The sequence below is a fragment of the Globicephala melas genome, chromosome 5 (assembly GCF_963455315.2).
Source record: "Globicephala melas chromosome 5, mGloMel1.2, whole genome shotgun sequence".
Classification (NCBI taxonomy): Eukaryota; Metazoa; Chordata; class Mammalia; order Artiodactyla; family Delphinidae; genus Globicephala; species Globicephala melas.
Window position 1 is genome coordinate 75,149,370 of NC_083318.1, and position 22,593 is coordinate 75,171,962.

The 22,593-nt window shown below is 37.4% G+C and overlaps 1 protein-coding gene across 2 annotated transcripts in view; it reads left to right on the plus strand.

Moving 5' to 3' along the window:
- CEP135 (centrosomal protein 135) overlaps positions 1–21,964 on the plus strand; it is an 86,048-nt gene extending 64,084 nt beyond the window's left edge. Inside the window, exons 19-26 of one of the 2 annotated variants that reach the window (XM_030880606.2) lie at positions 1,954–2,122; positions 2,978–3,088; positions 3,373–3,558; positions 9,753–9,962; positions 11,060–11,262; positions 12,179–12,283; positions 14,551–14,661; positions 20,233–21,964. In XM_030880606.2, coding sequence (XP_030736466.1) covers positions 1,954–2,122; positions 2,978–3,088; positions 3,373–3,558; positions 9,753–9,962; positions 11,060–11,262; positions 12,179–12,283; positions 14,551–14,650 — 1,084 coding nt within the window. In that variant the 3' untranslated portion in view covers positions 14,651–14,661; positions 20,233–21,964. The remainder of the gene's footprint in view (positions 1–1,953; positions 2,123–2,977; positions 3,089–3,372; positions 3,559–9,752; positions 9,963–11,059; positions 11,263–12,178; positions 12,284–14,550; positions 14,662–20,232) is intronic. The other variant, XM_060299386.1, reaches the window with a different exon arrangement.
- The last annotated feature ends 629 nt before the right edge of the window (positions 21,965–22,593 follow it).

Here is a 22,593-nt window from a genome sequence, read left to right on the forward strand (position 1 = left end):
CGAAAGTCACTAATTGTATTTATTTTATACACCCTTACATATTATATAATAGTGGGGACTTAAACATTAAATAAGTGTTTGCCAATTAAATCGTTTATGTTCTCCTAACACTTGAAAGTCTTCTGTTTTTACTTGACTTTTGGAATAATAAATTTATTTTATGACTTTATTTGCACATAATGATTGGTAGATATCTAAAATATCTGCTTCACCTAATTAATCAGTATCTTAATGCAGTAGTTGTAATTTCTTTTTTTAAATTTTATTGCAGTATGGTTGATTTATAATGTGTTAATTTCTGCTATACAGCAAAATGATTCAGTTATATATATATACTCTTTATCATATTATTTTCCATTATGTTTTTTTTGTTTTTTTGGCTGCATTGGATCTTCGTTGCTGCGCGCAGGCTTTCTCTAGTTGCGGTGAACGGGGGTTACTCTTCGTTGGCGGTGCGCAGGCTTCTCATTGTGGTGGCTTCTGTTGTTGTGGAGCACAGGCTCTAGGTGCGCGGGCTTTAGTAGTTGCAGTGCGTAGGCTCTAGGGCATGCAGGCTTCAGTAGTTGTGGCACGTGGGCTCTGGAGCGCAGGCTCAATAGTTGTGGGACACGAGCGTAGTTGTTCTGAGGCATGTGGGATCTTCCCGGACCAGGGATTGAACCTGTGTCCCCTGCATTGGCAGGCAGGTTCTTAACCACTGCACCACCAGGGAAGTCTCCCATTATGGTTATTATAGGATATTGAACATAGTTCCCTGTGTTATATAGTAGGACTTGTTGTTTATCCATTCTGTAATACTAGTTTGCATCTGCTAATCCCAAACTCCCAATCCTTTCCTCCTCCAGCCCCCTCCCCATTGGCAACCACAATCTCTGTCTGTGAGTCTGTTTCTTCGATATGTTCATTTGTGTCATATTTTAGATTCCACATATAAGTGATACCATATGGTATTTGTCTTTCTCTTTCTGACTTATTCGTTTAGTATGATAATCTCTAGGTCCCTCCATGTTGCTGCAAATGGCTTCATTTCATTCTTTTTAATGGCTGAGTAGTATTCCATTGTATATATGTACCACATCTTCTTTATAGATTTCACTGTCAGTGGACATTTAGGTTGCTTCCATGTCTTGGCTATTGTAAATAATGCTGCTATGAACATAGGGGCGTGTGTATCTTTTCAAATTATAGTTTTGTCTGGGTATAGGCCCAGGAGTGGGATTGCTGGATCATATGGTAACTCTCTTTTTTAAGGAACCTCCATACTGTTCTCCATAGTGGCTGTATCAATTTAGATTCCCACCAACAGTGTAGGAGGGTTCCCTTTTCTCCACACCCTCTCCAGAATTTGTTATTTGTAGACTTTTTTTTCTTTTTTGCGGTATGCGGGCCTCACTGTTGTGGCCTCTCCCGTTCCAGAGCACAGGCCCAGACGCACAGGCTCAGCGGCCGTGGCTCACGGGCCCAGCTGCTCCGCGGTATGTGGGATCCTCCCGGACCGGGGCACGAACCTGTGTCCCCTGCATCGGCAGGCGGACTCTCAACCACTGTGCCACCAGGGAAGCCCTATTTGTAGACTTTTTAATGTTTGCCATTCTGACTGGTGTGAGGTGGTACCTCATTGTAGTTTTGATTTGCATTTCTCTAATAATTAGCAATGTTGAGCATCTTTTCATGTGCCTATTGGCCATCTGCGTTTCTTCTTTGGAGAAATGTCCATTTAGGTCTTCTGTCCAGTTTTTGCTTGGGTTGTTTGTTTTTTTGTTATTGAGTTGTGTGAGCTGTTGGTATACACCCTTGTTGTTTACATCATTTACAAATATTTTCTCCCAGTCCATAGGTTGAGTAGTTGTAATTTCTTGCATTCCTAGTATACTTAAATCAGAGTACAACAGTTAAATGAACTAAATTTTCCAAAAAGCTTTCTTTATTATTGCTATACCACCCATGTAACAGCCACCTAAAGGAAACATTGATTAATCGGGACCGTGAGATAAGCAGCCTCCGGCGCCAGCTTGATGCAGCTCACAAGGAACTTGATGAAGTAGGAAGATCTAAAGAAATGTCTTTTAAGGAAAACAGAAGATTACAGGATGATCTGGCTACAGTGGCAAGAGAAAACCAGGTATGAGCATAAAGCATAAACTTTGATAGTTTTATAGTATACAGTTATACAATGTATTCGTTGTTTGCTAAATTTTAAAGCTTTAAATATGCTTTCTAAATTTTAATTATATAAATATCAACAACAAAAGAAATAATTCTTTAAGGAGAATAGTGTTTATAAGGGTATTTTAAAATGTGGTTTAGAATGCTGCGGTATATTACAGGGTGTGTAATGGGTACAACTGTAGTCCCCTCACCATTGTGGTCTTTGTTGCAAGGAATCCTGAAGCTGGGAGCATGGTGTTCTCTATGGCAGAAATCGGTGTTACTCTACTGGGTGAGGACCTCAGCATCACTCCCAGGGCAAAGTTGCTGTGTTTTAAAGACCCATGATAGATTTTAATTATTCGTACTTACTTCCAGTGGCTTAGAGATATGCCTGTAAGTTAATTAATGAATATTTTAGAATGGCAAATACTAAAAGGTATTGGTTTTGTTTGTGCTGGTTTATTAAAGGATTACACCAAGAAAACCAATAATTTTCTTATTTTAAATATTTTATTTTTAAACATTATTCATTATAGAGTATATTGCTGATATATAAATTTTTAAAAATGTCAACCCCTGAGTGTAGCTAGCCCTTAGTTTAAATACCAGATATGTGGTCACATATGTTGTGGGAGATATATGGTAATATTTGGTTAAAAAGTCAAGATCAGTCCAGAAAAACATGTGAAAATAATGGTCAGGAACAGTTTTCCTTTTTTCCTACTCTCACTTATTCCCCAAATTCAGAAAGAGCTATTTGAACATAAATAGAACTCATTAGGTGCTACATTCATTTTAGATTTGTCTTCAATTTTCTGATTTATAGCAAATTTCATTGGAATTAGAAGCAGCAGTGCAAGAAAAAGAAGAAATGAAGAGTAGAGTTCATAATTACATAACTGAAGTGTCACGATGGGAGAGCTTAATGGCTTCTAAGGTGAAAAAACATTGTTTAGGTTGGATTTAAGATTGATTTTTTTTTAACTTTTTCATGTTTCTTTATTCTGTCTCCTCTATTAGATATTAACATATGAAAGTGGAGATCTTGTCTACTGTCTTTCTATATTTTCTTACAGATCTTACTTAGTATAGTGTCTGCACAGATAGCTTATGCTTCCTAAATTAAAACAAAAATCCCAGTGTGTGTATATGTTTATGACATGGATATTCCAGTGAGTAATGATGACTAATTTAGAAACAATTTAATTGTGGTTAAACCAGGAAAGAGAAAATCAAGATTTGTTAGATAGATTTCAGATGCTTCATGACCGTGCTGAAGACTGGGAGGTCAAAGCCCATCAAGCTGAGGGAGAAAGCAGCTCAGTTCGACTGGAACTTCTTTCTATTGACACCGAGAGGAGACACCTTCGAGAAAGAGTGGAGCTACTAGAAAAAGAAATTCAGGAGGTAATATATTCATTTGTCTTGCACAGACAGAATTTAGTAAAACAGAAAACATTCAAAGGCACTTTATTGAAGTGAGGTTTAAGCATTGGTAAAAATCAAGTTCAATGGTAATCTGTCATTCTGATAATTTGCTTAGGAGAGCCCCATTACTTTTATATTGTAAGTAAAATATACATAATATCGAATTTACCATTATAACCATTTTTAAGTATACAGTGGCAGTTAGTACATGCATATTGTTGTGCAACTATCACCACCATCCTTCTCCAGAACTTTTTCATCTTCCCCAGTTAAAACTCTGTACCCATTAAATACTAACTAGCTCCTCGTTCTCCCCTCCCCCAGCCACTGACAACCACCATTCTACTTTCTCTAAATGAATTTGACTACTCCATGTCCCTCTTATAAGTGGAGTCATACAATATTTGTCTTTTTGTGACTGAATTATTTTACTTAGGCCTAAGGTTCACTTAAATCTCAAGGTTCACCCATGTTGTAGCATGTGTCAGAATTTCATTCCTTTTTAAGGCTGAATAATATCCCACTGTATGCATATACCACATTCTAAACATTCATCTGTCAATGAACATTTGGTTTGTTTCCATCTTTGGCTATTGAAAATAATGCTGCTATGAACTTGGATGTACAATATCTATTCAAGTCTTTATTTTCAGTTAGTTCTTTAGGATATATCCAGACATGGAATTACTGGATCATATTATAATTTTATGTTTAATTTTTTGAATAACCACCATACAGTTTTTCACAGGGGCTGCACCATTTTACATTCCCACCTGCAATGTTAGGCTTCCAGTTCCTCCACATCTTCACCAACACTTGTTATTTTCTGGGGTTTTTTGTTTTGTTTTTTTTTGTTTTAATAATGGCCATCCCAATGGGAGTGAAGTGGTATTTCATTTTGGTTTTGACTTGTATTTTCTTAATGATTAGTGATGTTGAGTGTATTTTGTGTGTTTATTGGCCATTTGTATATTTTCTTTGGAGAAATATGTATTCAAATCCTTTGCATAGTTTTTTTTTTTTTTTCAGTACGCGGGCCTGTCACTGTTGTGGCCTCTCCTGCTGCGGAGCACAGGCTCCAGACGTGCAGGCTCAGCGGCCGTGGCTCACGGGCCCAGCCGCTCCACGGCATGTGGGATCTTCCTGGACCGGGGCACGAACCTGTGTCCCCTGCATCGGCAGGCGGAGTCTCAACCACTGCGCCACCAGGGAAGCCCCTTTGCCTAGTTTTTAATCAGGTTGTTTTCTGTTGTTGTTGAGTTGTAGGAATTGTTTGTATATTCTGGATTTCAATCCCTTATTAGATATGTGATTTGTGAATATTTTCTCCCATCTCATGGCTTACCTTGTCACTCAGTTTTATCCTTTGATGCACAAGAGTTTTAAATTTTGATGAAGTCCAATTTATCTGTTTTTTTCTTCTTGCCTGTATTTTTGGTGTCATATCTAAGAAATCGTTGCTAAATCGAACATAATGAAGCTTTTCCCCTGTTTTTTCTATGCGTTTTATAGTTTTAGCTCTTATGTTGAGGTCTTTGATCCATTTTGAGTTAATTTTTATACATGATATAAGGTAAGGTTCCAACTTCATTCTTTTGCATATGGATTTAAATAAGCTTTTGTCATAAAGACAGTCTAATAAAAGTCTCTTAGGGCTTCCCTGGTGGCGCAGTGGTTGAGAGTCCGCCTGCTGATGCAGGGGACGTGGGTTTGTGCCCCGGTCCAGGAAGATCCCACATGCCGCGGAGCGGCTGGGCCCGTGAGCCATGGCCGCTGAGCCTGCGTGTCTGGAGCCTGTGCTCCACAATGGGAGAGGTCACAATAGTGAGAGGCCCGCATACTGCAAAAAAAAAAAAAAAAAAAAGTCTCATGATAAAATTTTGAGTTTAGTTAAAATATAGGGACCCTAAATAAGTTAGATTGATAAGGAACAGTTGGCTATTAGTTCTACTTTTGTTTTGTTTTGTTGGTATAGTATCGTAGTTGGTCTTTATTTTTTAGAAGAAAGTATTGATTATCTGTAGTGCGTAGAATTATGCACCTCTCCCCCCAAAAATATATTTAGGTCCTAGCTCCCAGTACCTGTGAATGTGACCTTATTTGGAAATAGCATCTTTGCAGATTTAATCAAGTTAAAATGAGGTGGGCTTCCCTGGTGGCACAGTGGTTGAGAATCCGCCTGCCAGTGCAGGGGACACGGGTTCGAGCCCTGGTCTGGGAAGATCCCACATGCCGCGGAGCACCTAAGCCCGTGCGCACAACTACTGAGCCTGCACTCTAGAGCCCACGAGCTACAACTACTGAAACCCGTGAGCCTAGAGCCCGTGCTCCGCAACAAGAGAGCCACCGCAGTGAGAAGCCTGTGCACCGTAACGAAGACTAACCCCCGCTCGCCACAACTGGAGAAAAGCCCGTGCACAGCAATGAAGACCCAATGCAGCCAAAAATAAATAAATATTTTTTAAAACGGTTAAAATGAGGTGACACTGGGTAGGATGGACCCTAATCTGATAACTGGTGTCCTTGTAAAATAAGGGAGATTCAGACACAGAAGACACAGGGGAGAATGCCATATGAGGATAGAGGCAGAGATTGAAATGATGTGTCTACCAAGGCAAGGAACCCCAAGGATTGCCAGCAATCACTTGAGCTGGGAGAGGGGTATGGAAAAGATTCTCATTCAGAACCTCCAGAAGGAACCGATCCTGCTGACATCTGGGTTTCAGACTTGTGGCCTCCAGAACTGAGAGGGAATACATTTCTGTTGTTTTAAGCTATCTAGTTTCTGGTAATTTGTTATGGCAGCGTTAAGAAACTAGTACAGATTTTGGTACCAGGAAGTGGGATGCTTTTGTAACAAACCTAAAAAGGGTCTTTGGAATTGGGTACAGGCTGGAAGAGTAATGGGTACAGGCTGGAAGAGTTTTGAGGTGCGTGATAGAAAAGTCTAGACAACCTTGAAAAGTTTGTAGATAGAAAGATGGATATTAAAGGCAATTCTGGCGAGAACTCAGAAAAAAAGAGGAGGGCTTCCCTGGTGGCGCAGTGGTTGAGAGTCCGCCTGCCGATGCAGGGGACGCAGGTTTGTGCCCTGGTCCGGGAGGATTCCACATGCCGCAGAGCGGCTGGGCCCGTGAGCCATGGACGCTGGACCTGCGCGTCCAGAGCTGTGCTCCACAGCAGGAGAGACCACAGCAGTGAGAGGCCCGCGTACCGCAGAAAAAAAGAGGAAAGCTGTAGAGAAAACTTCTATTATTTACAAAATACATAAATCGTCATGAATGGAATTTGTCCAGAAATAAGAATGTTTCTTCTAGTGAGGTCTCAGATGGAATTGAGGAACATGTTATTGGACACTGGAGAAAAGGTAATTCTTATTATAAAATGTCAGAGAACTTGACTGAATTATGGTATACTCTTAGGAAAGTAGAACTTATAAGTTATGAACTTGGATATTTAGCTGAGGAAATTTCCAAGCAGAGTATGAAAGGTGCAACCTGGTTTCTCCTTGCTGCTTATAGTAAGATGTGAAGGAAAGAGACAGATTGAAGAAGGAATTGCTAAGCAAAAAAAGAGCTGGAACTTGATGATTTGGAAAAGTCTTGTCTATCCAGATAGCGTGTTCTGGAGGCAGGGCCGAGAGTGTGGCTAGGCAAAGAGAGTAGGTGAGTGACTCATAGACCCAACCAATCACCTCAGCAGAAACACTGCCAGCTTGGGCTGAAAGGGACAGAAACAGGATACAAGGAAAGAAGGTTAAACTTCTTGGATCCTACTAGCAGAAAACAGGCCACTAGAGTTATGAACATATGTTTTCCTTCAAGAAAAGGGAAGAATGAAGGTGGCTCAGAGATCAGCAGGGCTGCCAAGGGCAGCTCAAAAGCTGGTGGACCTGCTACGCTACCATAGGCCCAGGGGACTGGGCTATTTCTTCCTTGATTCCAGAAAGCAGCGCCACTGCCACTGTGAGCCAAGAGATGGGGCTATACCTGAGGGCTGAGAAGGTGGGGCTGCCCTAGCAGGTCCAGAGGATAGAGTATCAAGACACAGATAATTATTTTTAGGCCTTGAAATCTAATGGAATTTGCCCTACTTGGCTGTAGGCTTACTTTGGACTAGTAACTCCTTTATTCCTTCTATTTTCTCCCTTTCAGAATGGGACCATTTTATGCCTTTTCCACCATTTTATTTCAGAGGGAGGTAACTTGTTTTCTAGTATCACAGGTCTGTGGAAGGAGAGGAATTTTGCCCCAGGAAGGACCATACCCAGAGTCTTACCCATTCTGACTTAGATAAGATTTTGGACTTAGAGTTGATGCTAGAATGTTGGGATAGAATGAATATATTTTGCACATGGGAAGGACATGAATTTGGGGGAGCCAGAGAGTTGATAGAATTATGCCCCCCCGAAATATATTGAAATGCTAACCACCAGAACCTGTGAATGTGACCTTTTTGGAAATAGGACCTTTGCAGGTGTAATCAATTTAAGGTGAGGTCATACTGGACTAGGGCAGGCCATAACCTAATGTTTGGTATCCTTATGAGATAAGAGAAATCTGGACACAGAAGACACAAGGAGAATGTCAAGTGAAGGTGAAGGCAGAGATTGGAGTTATGTGTCTACAAGGCAAGGAACACCAAGGATTGCCAGCAATCACCAGAAGTTTGGAGAGAGGCGTGGAACAGATTCTACCTCAGAACCTCCCGAAGAAGCCAACTCTGCCAGCATCTAAATTTCAGACTTGTAACCTCCAGAATTGTGAGGGAATAAATTTCTGTTGTTTTAAGCCACCCAGCAATTTGCAGTAATTTGTTACAGCAGTCCTAGGAAACGAATACACTATTTCTGTAAGTTTTTCTGTTAAGAGTATAATAACTAAAGGAATGTTTTTCAACCTTCAAAATAGTTCTCGGGAGAAACTATTCTTTAGTTCTTTTGTTCTTTGTCATTGTTCATGTTCTTATGTGGTATATAAGATTGACTTACATATTTATATTTCTTTGGGGGAATTTTGATTAATTAATTCATTAATATTTGGAAAATCCAAGTACTTTTCTACAATTGTTGAAATTTATTAAATCTTCATAGCAGTGTATTAGATTTTTAATGTTGATTCATTTTAGTAAAGCTTGTTTAATAATTTAATTTTCAAATGTGGAATTCTTCCTAAATTCTAGAAGTAGAGTTTATATCTGTTTGTATTTATCACTCACATTTTAAATTGTGAAAAATTTTAAATGTGCATTATTTGGGACTTCCCTGGTGGCCCATGCAGTGGTTAAGAATGTGCAGGGGACATGGGTTCGAGCCCAGGAGTCCAGGAAGATCCCACATGCCACGGAGCAGTGAAGCCCATGCACCACAACTACTGAGCCTGAGCGCTAGAGCCATGAGCCACAACTACTGAAGCCTGTGCGCCACAACTACTGAAGCCTGTGTGCTGCAACTACTGAAGCCCGCACGCCTAGAGCCCGTGCTCCGCAACAAGAGAAGCCACTGCAATGAGAAGCCCGCACACCGCAACGAAGAGTAGCCCCTCCCTGCTCACCACAACTAGAGAAAGCCTGTGTGCAGCAACGAAGACCCAACGCAACCAAAAATAAATAAATTAATTTTTTTTAATGTATATTACTTTAGGAAAGAAGTGTTTATCAGTATTTCAAATTTTGCTCGTCATTTCAGTTATTAAAATCTTATAAAGTTGTATACTATTATTAGGTTAAGTTAAATTTAAATACGAGTTTAGGTATATAGTTTTAAAGCAAACTCCATTTTTGAAATTCAGAATTTAAAGGCAGTTGAGGAGTGATAAGTATATATGTTACTTTAAAAAGCATTATTATAACAGAGTTTATAAAGGAAAAATTTAATATGACTTAAAAGATCTCTCATGTTCACAACCCTAAAGCAGTAATTTTCATCTTCCAAATATATACATCAGGTACTTAGTTACCATGATTAATAATTAAACACAGTTTATTTTTTTAAGCATTAAATAGGCCATCTTTAAATAGAAGACAGCTTCCTGAGAGTATCTTAAAATTGCAAAATTTTTTAAATTGCAAAAATTGGCTTTTATAGTTATATGAAGGGACGTTGTAGTTACACAGATTCAAACCTTTAATATTACTGGGTTACTTTAACTTTTTACCTGTTTTCTTATTTTCAGCACATAAATGCACATCATGCTTATGAATCTCAGATCTCATCCATGGCAAAAGCCATGTCTAGATTAGAAGAAGAGCTGAGACACCAAGAAGATGAGAAAGCAGCAGTATTAAATGATGTGTCATCTCTTAGAGACCTTTGCATTAAGCTCGATTCAGGCAAAGATATTATGACCCAGCAATTGAATTCCAAAAACCTTGAATTTGAGAGGGTAAGAACTTAAAAGATAATATTGTAGCATATTGTTTTTTTATATATAAATTTACTTATTTTATTTATTTATTTTTGGCTGTATTGGGTCTTCATTGCTGCATGCGCTCTTTCTCTAGTTGTGGCGAGTGGGGGCTACTCTTCGTTGCGGTGCGCGGGCTTCTCATTGCGGTGGCTTCTCTTGTTGCAGAGCATGGGCTCTAGGCGCGTGGGCTTCAGTAGCTGTGGCACGCGGGCTTCAGTAGTTGTGGCGCACGGGCTTAGTTGCTCCGAGGCATGTGGGATCTTCCCGGACCAGGGCTCGAACCTGTGTCCCCTACATTGGCAGGCGGATTCTTAACCACTGCACCACCAGGAAGTCCCAGTAGCATATTGTTTTATTCAGCCCTACTCTAATTTGACTACTACATTTTTTGTCGAGGTTTCTTTGGCAAACATGATGATAAAATTAGGTGCTGTTTTGAAGCAGATGGGTATTTAGGAGAATATAAGTCTTCTAATTATAGAATAGGAACATATCCCAATACATTCTTTCTCTGCTTAAAAGTAAGACTTATATGAAGAATTGAGCAGTTGATTCCTTTCTAAGTGGAATATTTTCCTGATAAAAATCTTACTTAATTTTAAAAGTCGAGTTAACTGGAACGTCCCATTCCCAAACCGAAGCATTACTTTAAACAACCCAATGTGTGTTTTTAAACATGGGTGTTTCCAGTTTTCACTTATTTAGTAGTAACTTTATTTTCAGGTACTGAGAAGCTTCAAGACTGGTTTGACTATGTAAACAGAATATACATATTTAATAAACCAGAAGGGCCTCCTTACTGATAGGGTGGCCACATTTTAGGATTTTACGTTAATTACCCCCTCTTGACAAGATAACATGAAAGAAAACTATTTGAGGGTTGGGATAGGTCTTTGCTAAAAATAACAAAGATTATTTTGAAAATAAGATGTTTTTCCTATATGTGAAAAGTATTACAGAATCTTTAATCAGTACCCAAAATGAAGCAACTGATGTGTGTATAGCTGTGCAGATAATTTTTCAGAGTAAGTCTAAAATTATACTGAAGTAATCTTGCTTTGTTTTTCTTGTAGGTTGCAGTGGAATTAGAAAATGTAAAATCAGAATCAGAGCTGTTAAAAAAACAACTGTCAAGTGAGAGACATACGATTAAAAACCTTGAATCATTGTTGGCTACAAATAGAGATAAAGAATTTCATTCCCATTTAACCTCCCACGAGAAGGATACAGAAATTCAGCTACTTAAAGAGAAGTTAACCCTTTCAGAAAGCAAATTGTAAGCGTCATGAATCAACTTATGTGAGGAAAATAGCTTGTCACAAATAATTTTTCAATATGAATAATTTTTTATAGATTTGTAGCATAAAACAAATGATAGAAAAATAGTGGAGGAACGAAAAAAATTTTGTTTTCAAAGTGTTGGGGGACTGGGGGATGGGAGTGCAAAGCAAAGTATTTTGATTACATGGCCGCTGCTTTGGGAAACTCAGGGGGTTTAGCTCAGAAGAGACATCATGTTTGGGCGTGTAATTTGTATATGTTCTCCACAGAGGTGGTACCCATGGAAGTGAACGAGTGGACTTTAGAAAAATACCTAAATTTGAGGACTGAAGAGAGAAGTCAGCGAAGGGGAGAGCATTTCAGAATGGGGAGAACTGGCTGTGTTTCATGCTATGGATTAGGAAAAAGACTTTGAAAAGGCCATGAAATTTGACCCTCATAATATTGATTACCTTTTAGGAGATTGATAATGGAGAAGTTTGGACATATTTTTGGAAGAAGGGAGGAAACATAGAGTAGATAGTATGAGTGGAATAATTAACTTTTAAAAGGAATTAGAAATATATCTCTTTCTGAGGTAGGAATCAAGAAAGAGCCAATAAAGATACTTTACTTTTTGATGTTACAATTCATGTCTTCTCACATTGGTATCTCCAGCATTGCTGCAGTGCCTAGCACATACTAGAAGCTTAGTAAATGTTCGTTAAATAAATGAGATGAATGAAAAAGAAAACTTTGTGATAGAAGCTCCAGACGTTTATGGAATTATTGTTGGAAAGTCTTCTCTTTTTTTCATCCTTATATGTCACCTCCATTTGTATTTATTAATAACAAAAACAAAAATCCATAGCACTTGATGCTATAAAACAGAATATTTATTATTTATTTGATTTTCTAAATTTGTTTTTAAGAAATAGTCAAAGCCGGGAAAACACCATGCTTCGGGCTAAAATGGCACAATTACAAACAGATCTTGATGTTCTGAAAAGGCAGATTTCAACTGAAAGATATGAACGGTAAGAATATATTTTTAGCATTGAACAGCGTTTTTATTTATTCCCTATTCTATTCCAAAAGGATTTAATATGGCTTACAAATAGCAAACTTTTCTTAGCATTAATATGTAAAATAAATTTCTTTGGTAATTCTTCCTAAAAAGGCAACAAGTGTTGTAGAAGATAATATCCCCACAATAAAGTAGCAAGTATTGTATGAATGTTTGCTGTAGCATTCCTCAGGACAAAATTAGGGCATTATTTCAAAGGATATAGTTAGGGAATCAGCAAGCTAGTAAGGATTCTACAAGAGCCCAAAACATTATGGTCCAATAGGAAATTCCAAATACAAATCATCATGAAAGCGATGATACTGATGATCTTAAGGGCACTTAACAAATATATGCCAGATACTATGTATGTATCTGATTAATCCTATTAACTATCTATTATTGTGCCTATATTGTTATTAAAAACTAAGGTCACGCAAATAGTAAATAGCAGAGCCAAGACTAAAATCCATATAGGTTTGTCTAATTTTAAAGCCTGTGCCCTTAATCTTTTCAATATATTCCCTACAGCTTAGGAATTTTTATAGACACTTATATTTCAGTTCATTTGCTTTATTATGTTGAAAATTTTAATCTCCAAGTGTTACAGACAGGAATGAGACCTGCTTTAACAGTTAAAATCCAAGTCTAATTTGTGAATCAACTTGTCAATTTACTTTTCTTCCATTATTCTTTCCTACTGTATTAATACCATAGGCATCAGCATTCCTAAGATTTCATTCTCAAATAGTGGTCAGATTGCTTATTTAGGTCAATATTTTGAGTTCTCTAATCTTATTCTTAACCATTTGCTTCAAAACTTTTAAGTGATGTGCAATTTGGATTATAGATGGAATTTGCTAGGAAATCAGTATTTGTGATTTCAAAGAGAAATGAAGCCTGAGGTTGCATCAGTGTCATGAAAGCAGTGTTGTTAATTTCTTGTTATTTAGAAGATCTATTTTCTGAATGTACTAAACTGTATATATGTAATGATTTTCATTTATTAATGACAACTGAAATTCTCTTCAATTCAAGGGTCCTAAACCAAGCCCTCTGTTGCCTAGGGTTATAGACTCCCTTAATTCTTCTCCTTTTTCCTTGCCCCTGGTCCCCAAAGAAACCTTGACCCACATGACCATGTCTTTCCTTCTGTTTACCATGCAACTAGATCTTGCATTTTTAAAGAGGCAATATTGTCCCTGCAGGGAACAATATAGATTCTTGGGGAAGAGGGAATGGTAAAGAAACCTTAGGTACTACAGTGATTTATGGCCCTCGGAAGGGCCACAGTGTATTAAAAGTGTATCTATGTATTAAAATCTGATGTATTAAAATTGGACGGAGGGGGAATAATTTGGGGAGGGGCATCTAAAAAAGTTTTTGTAGGGGATTATAATGAAAAAAGTTTGTGAAGCACCCGTCTAGGTAGAAATCCTAGGTACTGAAGAGCTCAAGTCAGAAAGTCTGGGCCAGGGACTGTGAATAGCCCACAGTAGAGGTGGCAACACAGTCATCATGCTTTGTGGGGCAGACCCAGACATAACAGAAAGTAGATTATTTTACTTCTAACATTTGGGCGTTTTGAGACAGGAAGGAAGAGGACTAGATTTATGTGCAAGAAGAGGTGGGAAAGGTAGGGGCAGAGAGGGGAACCAACCAACTTTGAAAATCTATATTCAGAAGGGCTTTGAACAATCTCTTAAAGTACATATTCCTTTAGTTGACATCTTTTATCCTCAACTTAGAAATGATATAAAGACATAGGATTTATTTATTTGTTTATGGCTGCGTTGGGTCTTTGTTGCTGCGTGGGCTTTCTCTAGTTGCCATGGCAAGCAGGGGCTACTCTTCATTGAGGTGTGCAGGCTTCTCTATGCGGTGGCTTCTCTTGTTGTGGAGCACGGGCTCTAGGCGCGCAGGCTTCAGTAGTTGTGGCACGTGGGCTCAGTAGTTATAGCTCACGGGCTCTAGAACGCCGACCCAGTAGTTGTGGCACACGGGCTTAGTTGCTCCGCGGCATGTGGGATCGTCCTGGACCAGGGCTCAAACCTGTGTCCCCTGCATTGGCAGGCAGATTCTTAACCACTGTGCCACCCGGGAAGTCCCTTCAAAGGATTTAAATTTAGTAGAAATACTAATTAATCAATTGAGTAGAAATTACTTAACAACAATAACAGGACCTTTTATTTGTTTACCACTTTTTGGTATAATCTCTTATTTTGTCTTTATTGACAGAGAACGAGCAATCCAAGAGATGCGTCGGCACGGTCTTCGCACACCACCCCTTAGTTCTACTCTGAAGTCTCCTTTACATTCTCCTGAACATACAAACTGATTATCAGAAAGGTATGTATGTAACACCAAGTACAAGCAAAACTTATCTCTGGTTATAAAAATTACAAGAGTTGTTTTCTGTGTGGGGGGAGAGGAGATTGCCTATAAAGGTGGTAGGGAACTTTCAGAGGTAATAGAATGTGCTGTGTCATGGTGGTGATGGTTACATGGCTGTATACAATTGTAAAAATTCGTTGAACTGAACGTTTACAGTCCATGTATTTTATTGTACATAAATTATACATTAATTAAAAAAGAAGACATCTGGGGACTTCCCTGGTGGTCCAGTGGTAAAGAATCTGCCTTCCAATGCAGGGTACGTGGGTTTGATCCCTGATCGGGGAACTAAGATCCCACATGCCGTGGGGCAACTAAGCCCATGCACCACAACTGCTGAGCTTGCGTGCCTCAGTGAGAGCCTGGGTGCCACAAACTACAGAGCCCTCGTGCTCTGGAGCCCGCACACCACAGCTAGAGAGAGGAAACTCACGCACCACAACTAGAGAGAAGCCCACGCGCCGCTACAACTAGAGAGAAAACCTGCACGCCACAACTAGAGAGAAGCCCATGCGCCACTACAACTAGAGAGAGAAAACTCACGCACCACAACTAGAGAGAAGCCCATGTGCCGCTCTAACTAGAGAGAAAACCTGCACGCCACAACTAGAGAGAAGCCCATGTGCCACTAAAACTAGAGAGAGAAAACCCACGCACCACAACTAGAGAGAAGCCCGTGCACTGCAAGAAAGAGCCTGCACGCCGCAACGAAAGATCCCGCATGCCTCAATGAAGATCCCACACGCCGCAACTAAGACCCGATGCAGATTTAAAAAAAGAGAGAGAGAGAGAAGACATCCACAACAAAAATTAAATGACAATGTATCACAGGGTAATATTTGATAAAGTGCCAAACTCAAGGTACAAATAACAGATAGTGAAAGTGTGGGCAAAGACATAGAAAATATTATTTAATATTGAAAGCTAGATATTTTAAGATAAATTATTATATACATACAGAAAAGTGCTATATCATAGGATATACAGCTCAATGAATTTTTACAAACTGAACACACCTATGCAACCTGCACCCGGATCAAGAAACAAAACATGACCTCTCTTGGGTGTCCTTCTGGTCATAAGCCTTACTCTAAAAGTAACTGTCTCAGTTATTAAAAGCATAGATTTCTTTTGTCTGTTTCTGGACATTTTATAAATGAAATCATATATTTCTGGCTTTTTTCTCAATAGTACCTCTGTGAGATTCATCCATACTGCTGTGTACTTGTAGTTGGTTCAGTCTTGTTGCTGTATAGTATTCCATTATGTGAACATACCACAGTCCATTTACTCATTCTGTTTTTGATGGGCATGTGATAATTTCCAGTTTGGGCTATTACAGATAGAATTATGATGAACATTCTAGTACCTTATGTTGGCGAATAGATGTGTGCATTTCTTTTGGGTGTACACTTAGGGGTGAGATTGTCAGGTCACTGGACGTGCATGTGTTCGAGCTTGAGTAGTTATAGTAAGGCAGTTTTCCAGAGTGATTGTAAAGAGCTAGGACACATTTGGCTGAGGAAGGGTCAAAGTGATGTGCTCATTCACTGGAGATGGGAGTGAATGGGAAAGAAGCATGTCAGACCCAGGGTTTGAAAAGTAGATGACTGAAAAGTGCAGGCTTATTGACAGAAATAGTAAAGTCAGTCCTTTTAAAAATTATTCATTTTTTGGCTTCTCTCAATAGAATTTTATAGGAGATAATTAAGCATTTCCTTGGTGACTTCAGAATCCTCATAAGAGTATTAGCTATGTTCTATTCTTTAATATACTGATGCCCCAGGGTTTATTGGTATTTGTAGGGCCTATGTTTAAATGATTCCTGATTGCTGTGCTTTTTGCTTTTGTGTTTGTTTATTTGACTAAAACATTTGACTTCCTCTTTCACTTTGAGGACCACTTCCTAGTGCTGGCAGCAGTCACTTTGTCCTCACAACTTCTAAGCTGCTGCATTAATTTGAATGTGATTAGATGGAGGTTCTGCTTCTCATTATAAAGCCTCTTGGCAGTTGTGACACAAGCATTTTTTTCATGCTTGATTCACAGCTGCATTTTAGATCAAGGGTTGGTAAACTAGGCCCCTGTAGGCCAAATCCACACCACTGCCTAATTTTGTAAATTAAGCTTTATTAAGCCACACCGATTTGTTTACATATTGTCTCAGACTGCTTTTCTGCAGTGGCAGAATTAGGGAGTTGTGACAGAGACCCTGTGGCCCACAAATCTGAAATATTTATTTACTAACTGGCCTTTCATGTCACATAGCCCCTGGAAAACTTATCTGTATACTTGTGAGATAATATGAGTGAAAAAGCAAGTAATTCCTTAGTTTATGAAAAGAGGCTTGACTCCCAGGGATCCCCAAACTATAATTTAAGAACCACTGGGGGCTTCCCTGGTGGCACAGTGGTTGAGAGTCCGCCTGCTGATGCAGTGGACATGGGTTCGTGCCCCGGTCTCGGAAGATCCCACATGCCGCAGAGCGGCTGGGCCTGTGAACCATGGCCGCTGAGCCTGCACGTCCGGAGCCTGTGCTCCGCAATGGGAGAGGCCACAACAGTGAGAGGCCCGCATACCGCAAAAAAAAAAAAAAAAAAAAAAGAACCACTGATCTAGAACATAGTGCTTTCCAGCAATCTCTAAAGCTGTAATGAATTAGAAAACTTTTTAAAATTATGATAAAATATATATAACATGAACTTTGCCTACTTTTTTTTAAAGTTTTTTTGATGTGTACCATTTTTAAAGTCTTTATTGAATTTGTTACAATATTGCTTCAGTTTTATGCTTTGTTTTGTTTTTTTTCTGGCCAGGAGGGATGTGGGATCTTATTTCCCTGACCTGGGATCGAACCCACACCCCCTGCATTGGAAGGCAAAGTCTTAACCACTGGACAACGAGGGAAGTCCCTCAACTTTGCCTTCTTAACTATTTTGTAAAGTGTACAACTCAGTGGCATAAATTCACAATGTTGTACAACCATCACCACTATTTCCAGAATTTTTTATCACCCCGACAGAAACTCTGTATCTATTAAGCAATAACTCTCCAGTCCCCTGTCTTCACTTCCCTGCCCCTGATAACCTCTAATCTACTTTCTATCTCTATAAATTAGCCTACTCTAGATTTTCATATAAGTGAATTTATACAATATTTGCCTTTTTGCATCTAGCTTACTTCATTTAGAATAATGTCTTCAGGGTTCATCTGTGTTGTAGCATGTATCAGAACTTCATTCCTTTTCATCCCTGAATGATATTCCTTTGTGTTTATACCACATTTTGTTCTTTTGCTCATCAGTTGATGGACACCTGGGTTGTTTTCATCTCTTAGCTATTGTGAATAATGCTGCTGTGAACATTGGTGTACAAGTATCTGTTTTAGTCTGTTTTAATATCTTTTGTGAGTACCTAGAGTTGCTGGGTCATAAGGTAATTCTATGTTTAACTTTTTGAATACCTGCCAAACTTTTTCCACATAACTGTACCATTCTCACCAGCAGTCTAAGAGTTCCAGTTTTCCAAGTCCTTATCAACACTTGTTATTTTCCATTTTTTTATTATAGCCATTCTAGTAGATGTAGATTAGAAAATGTCTACAACCATTAACAAATTCCCAGAGTATCCTAATGATGTTGTTAATTGGTAGCACATTTCCATTCATATTTTCTAACGTTGTCACCAAAACTAATTTTAAGGGATTTCCCCATAAGTACCCAGAAATGAATATGAAATATTCATATCAAGTCGTATTTACAGTGTCTCTAATAGTTAACATATATAATCCAGTTTTGCTTTTACTGTTTTGATTATTGCATCTAAAAAATGCTCACTGAGAAAACATAAAATACAAAAGTAGAAAGAAGATAACCAAAATCACTTCTTTTTATATTTTTTTTATTGGAGTAAAATATACATAAGGTCAAATTTATCATTTTAGCCATTTTTAAGTGTACATTTCTCTGGCAGTTAGTACATTCACACTCTTGTGCAAAAATCATCTCTACCATCAATCTCCAGAACTTTTTCATCTTCCCCAGCTAAAACTCTGTACCCATTAAACACTAACTCCCCATTCTCCCTTTCCCCTAACCTCTTGCAATCACCGTGACAATTTCTGTCTCTATGAATTTGACTATTCTTTGTACCTTAAATAAGTGGAATCATGCAGCATTTGTGTTTTTGTGACTGACTTATTTCACTTACTATAATGTTTTCAAGTTTTATCCATGAGGGAGGGAGTATGTGTCAGAATTCCCTTCCTTCTTGAGGCTGAATATTATTCCATACTATGTATATAACACACTTTGTTTATCCATTCATCACTTGGCTTGCTTCCATCTTTTGGCTATTGTGAAAATGCTGCTGTGAACATGGATGTACAAATCAAAATCACTTTTAATCCTACAACCCAGAGAAAATAGCAATTAGCCATTTGGTACACTCCCTTCTTTTTAAAAAGAAAAAAAAAGGTTTATTTATTTACTTTTTTTAAACTTTATTTATTTATTTATTTTGGCCGTGACACGCGACATGCAGAATCTTTGCAGGATCTTAGTTCCCCAACAAGGGGTCAAATCCGTGACCCCTGCATTGGGAGGGGAGCATGGAGTCTTAACCACTGGACCACCAGGGAAGCCCCTACTCCTTTCTTATGTTTAATTTGTAATAAATATACACACAAGCCTAGACATACATGTATAATTCTAATAGAAATCATACTCAAAATAGTTTTTATCAGTTTTTTTTGTTTTGTTCTGTTCTGTGGGGTTTTCCCCTTAATATAGTTGCATACATTTATTCTTATCATTAAAAGCATTTTCAAAAATGCCATTTTAAAATAGTGATTTAACAGTCGATCACATGGATATTCCATAAATGATTTAATCATTCTCCTCTTATGGAACATATATCGATAGTTTGTTTCCAGCTTTTTTTTTCTTATAAACAATGTTTTACATCAGTATTTGACAACCTGCCTGATAATTTCTTCTTAAGTATGTCTTCCTCAATATAGAAAAAAATAATTACTTTCTCAGTGTTTCCATTGTGTGATTTTTTTATATTTTAATGTCTATGTTTTTTAATTGGGAGGGTGGTTAGATAGCACGTAAGGTCAAAATACTTGGAAAAATATTTGACTATCCTTAACATGCTATTTTAAGACTCAGACAACATAATTTACAGTACTTGTTTGTAATTTTATGAAACCTATACATCATAGTATCCCTTCTTTTGAACGATTTTTCTCAATTAACATTCTATGTTACCCCATTCTTTTCACTGTGTATCATTCTTTCAGTACTCTTATACTTTGAAGTGCTTTTGTATAATAGTTTAAAGGGAATATCTTTTTGAAATATAGAACAATACTTCTTGACTATTAACTATAATTTGTGGGCAAAGATTTTATTAGAGATTATAATTTCAGTTAAAACATTACTGAATTGCAATTTTTCATGAAAGTACTGAGTAATTTTATCATTTTTTTCTTAATCCACCTTTCCCCTCCCCGCTTTTTCAGAATGATGGCTTTCATGAGTTGGCTATATGGATTTTTTTAAAGGACAGACAGTAATGAAATATTTGAAGCACTTGTTCCTGAAAATTATGAACATTGACACAAATTCTACCTCTGTCAACTTTTATTTAAATCAGTGAATATTTATGTAAAAATTTGGTTTAAAAGAGCTATATCCATGTGTATATTTTCATATATATGACAGAACAGAATATGTATGGATAGTGCTAATGTTATATCTGTATTTTTATTATTCCTGACTTAAATTACTTCTCAAAGTGTGTTTATACTGTGAATTATTATGATGTATTATTCACATTATGCTTTAATAATTTTTTTCTTAATGAACCATGATATATGTATATAAATATTCTCATTTCCATGCCTGTGTTTATAACCCATATCTTTAATACATTCACAAGGGATGATCAACTTTGATGCTATGCTGTCATGTTTAACTTTTTTCTTCTAAATGTAAAATTAATTATGCACCAATATGCTGTCTATCATTGAGGGGACTATATTCAGGTCTATTCTTATAATAGCAAAGGTCTTGATAAAATAATGGTTGCCATATATAATTTGTTATTGCCAACTAGAAGAACTGTGATAGAAAAGATACATTCATATATTATATACAATATACTATTTTGGCTACCACATGGACTCTTCACATAATATAAACGCTATCAAAATTAAACTAAAAACTGTATTTAGAATTTTGTAAAACGATAGAACAGAAATTTGGGATACTTTTCAGTAAATAAAATTTATCACTGTACGAATCTAAAATTTTGAATACAAAAATATCAATATATAGGGTAAATACAGTAAAACATTTTGTTAAAATTCCATTATACATTCAATAATATCCAGTTTTTTGCTTCTAAACCTGTGTGTTGTAATTTATCAGTCTTCCAGAATAGTATGTAAACACTGACCTGTTGTGGCATATTAGATAGAAAACAGCTTTTTACAGTGAATTTTCAAAGTTGTAACTTTAAAGGATTTAGATATATACAGATATTAATAAAAGAACAAAAGTACAAAATAGATTGTCATACAAAAACTAATCGTGTTTAAACCATACATTTGAAAAAAATCCTGTTCTTAATAGATTTCATTATGATCGAAAAAGAACTTAAAAACTAGCATTGGAAAATGGAAGACCAATTATTTATGATACATTTTATTTCCTCCTGTGGTTTAATAAAGTGGAGCTTATGTGTGAGTGTTTGTGTGTACCTGGGGGTGGACAGCACTCTTTTTCTAAAACTAATATTCCTTATATGTTCTCATTATGCCCTTTGCAGTAATTGTGTATTTGGTGTGATGTGGCTTACTTTTTCACCATCTATGTAATTTTATGTATTCTATCTCCTGTGTGTGAATTCATGTATTACAGCAAAATACAATAGAAATGGGACTATTTACAATGTCATATGGAAAATCTTTTAATAAATATATGTAAATAAAATTTTAAAATTTGTCCCCACCTTTTCCCCAAAACAACAGCAAGGCATATTTTGTTCAATATTTTATTTTTAATGTTTCTATAATTTAAAAATGTATAGTTTGCCATAATTGTTATTTTCATAACCATGATACAATTTTTTAAAGTAGTTTTATCTTGAAATACTGAATGTTCTGACCTTTTATAGATGTTTTTAATTTGTTTTAAATAATTTTAAATTATGGAGCTTGACATAGATTTTCCAATAAACTTTCCAGTCCATTTATTTTCTCTTTCTTACAAATAATTTTGTATAATGGTAGCAATATTCTTAATTCTAAAGTTAAGTGTAATTTATTCAAATCAAATTTTATCATGGTGGGATATGGAGAAGTCTCTGAACTCAGATTCCAGGCACTTTCTTTTTTTTTTTTTTTTTAACATCTTTATTGGAGTATAATTGCATTACAATGTTGTGTTAGTTTCTGCTGAATAACAAAATGAATCAGCTAAACGTGTACATATATCCCCATATCCCCTCCCTCTGCGTCTCCCTCCCACCCTCCCTATCCCACCCCTCTGGGTGGTCACAAACCATGGAGCTGATCTCCCGGTGCTATGCAGCTGCTTCCCACTAGCTATCTGTTTTACATTTGGTAGTGTATATATGTCAGTGCCACTCTCTCACTTCATCCCAGTTTACCCTTCCCCCTCCCCGTGTCCTCAAGTCCATTCTCTACATCTGCGTCTCTATTCCTGTCCTGCCCCTAGGTTCGTCAGAACCATTTCTTTTTTTCAGATTCCATATATATGTGTTAGCATAACGGTATTTATTTTTCTCTTTCTGACTTACTTCACTCTGTATGACAGACTCTAGATCCATCCACCTCACTACAAATAACTCAATTTCG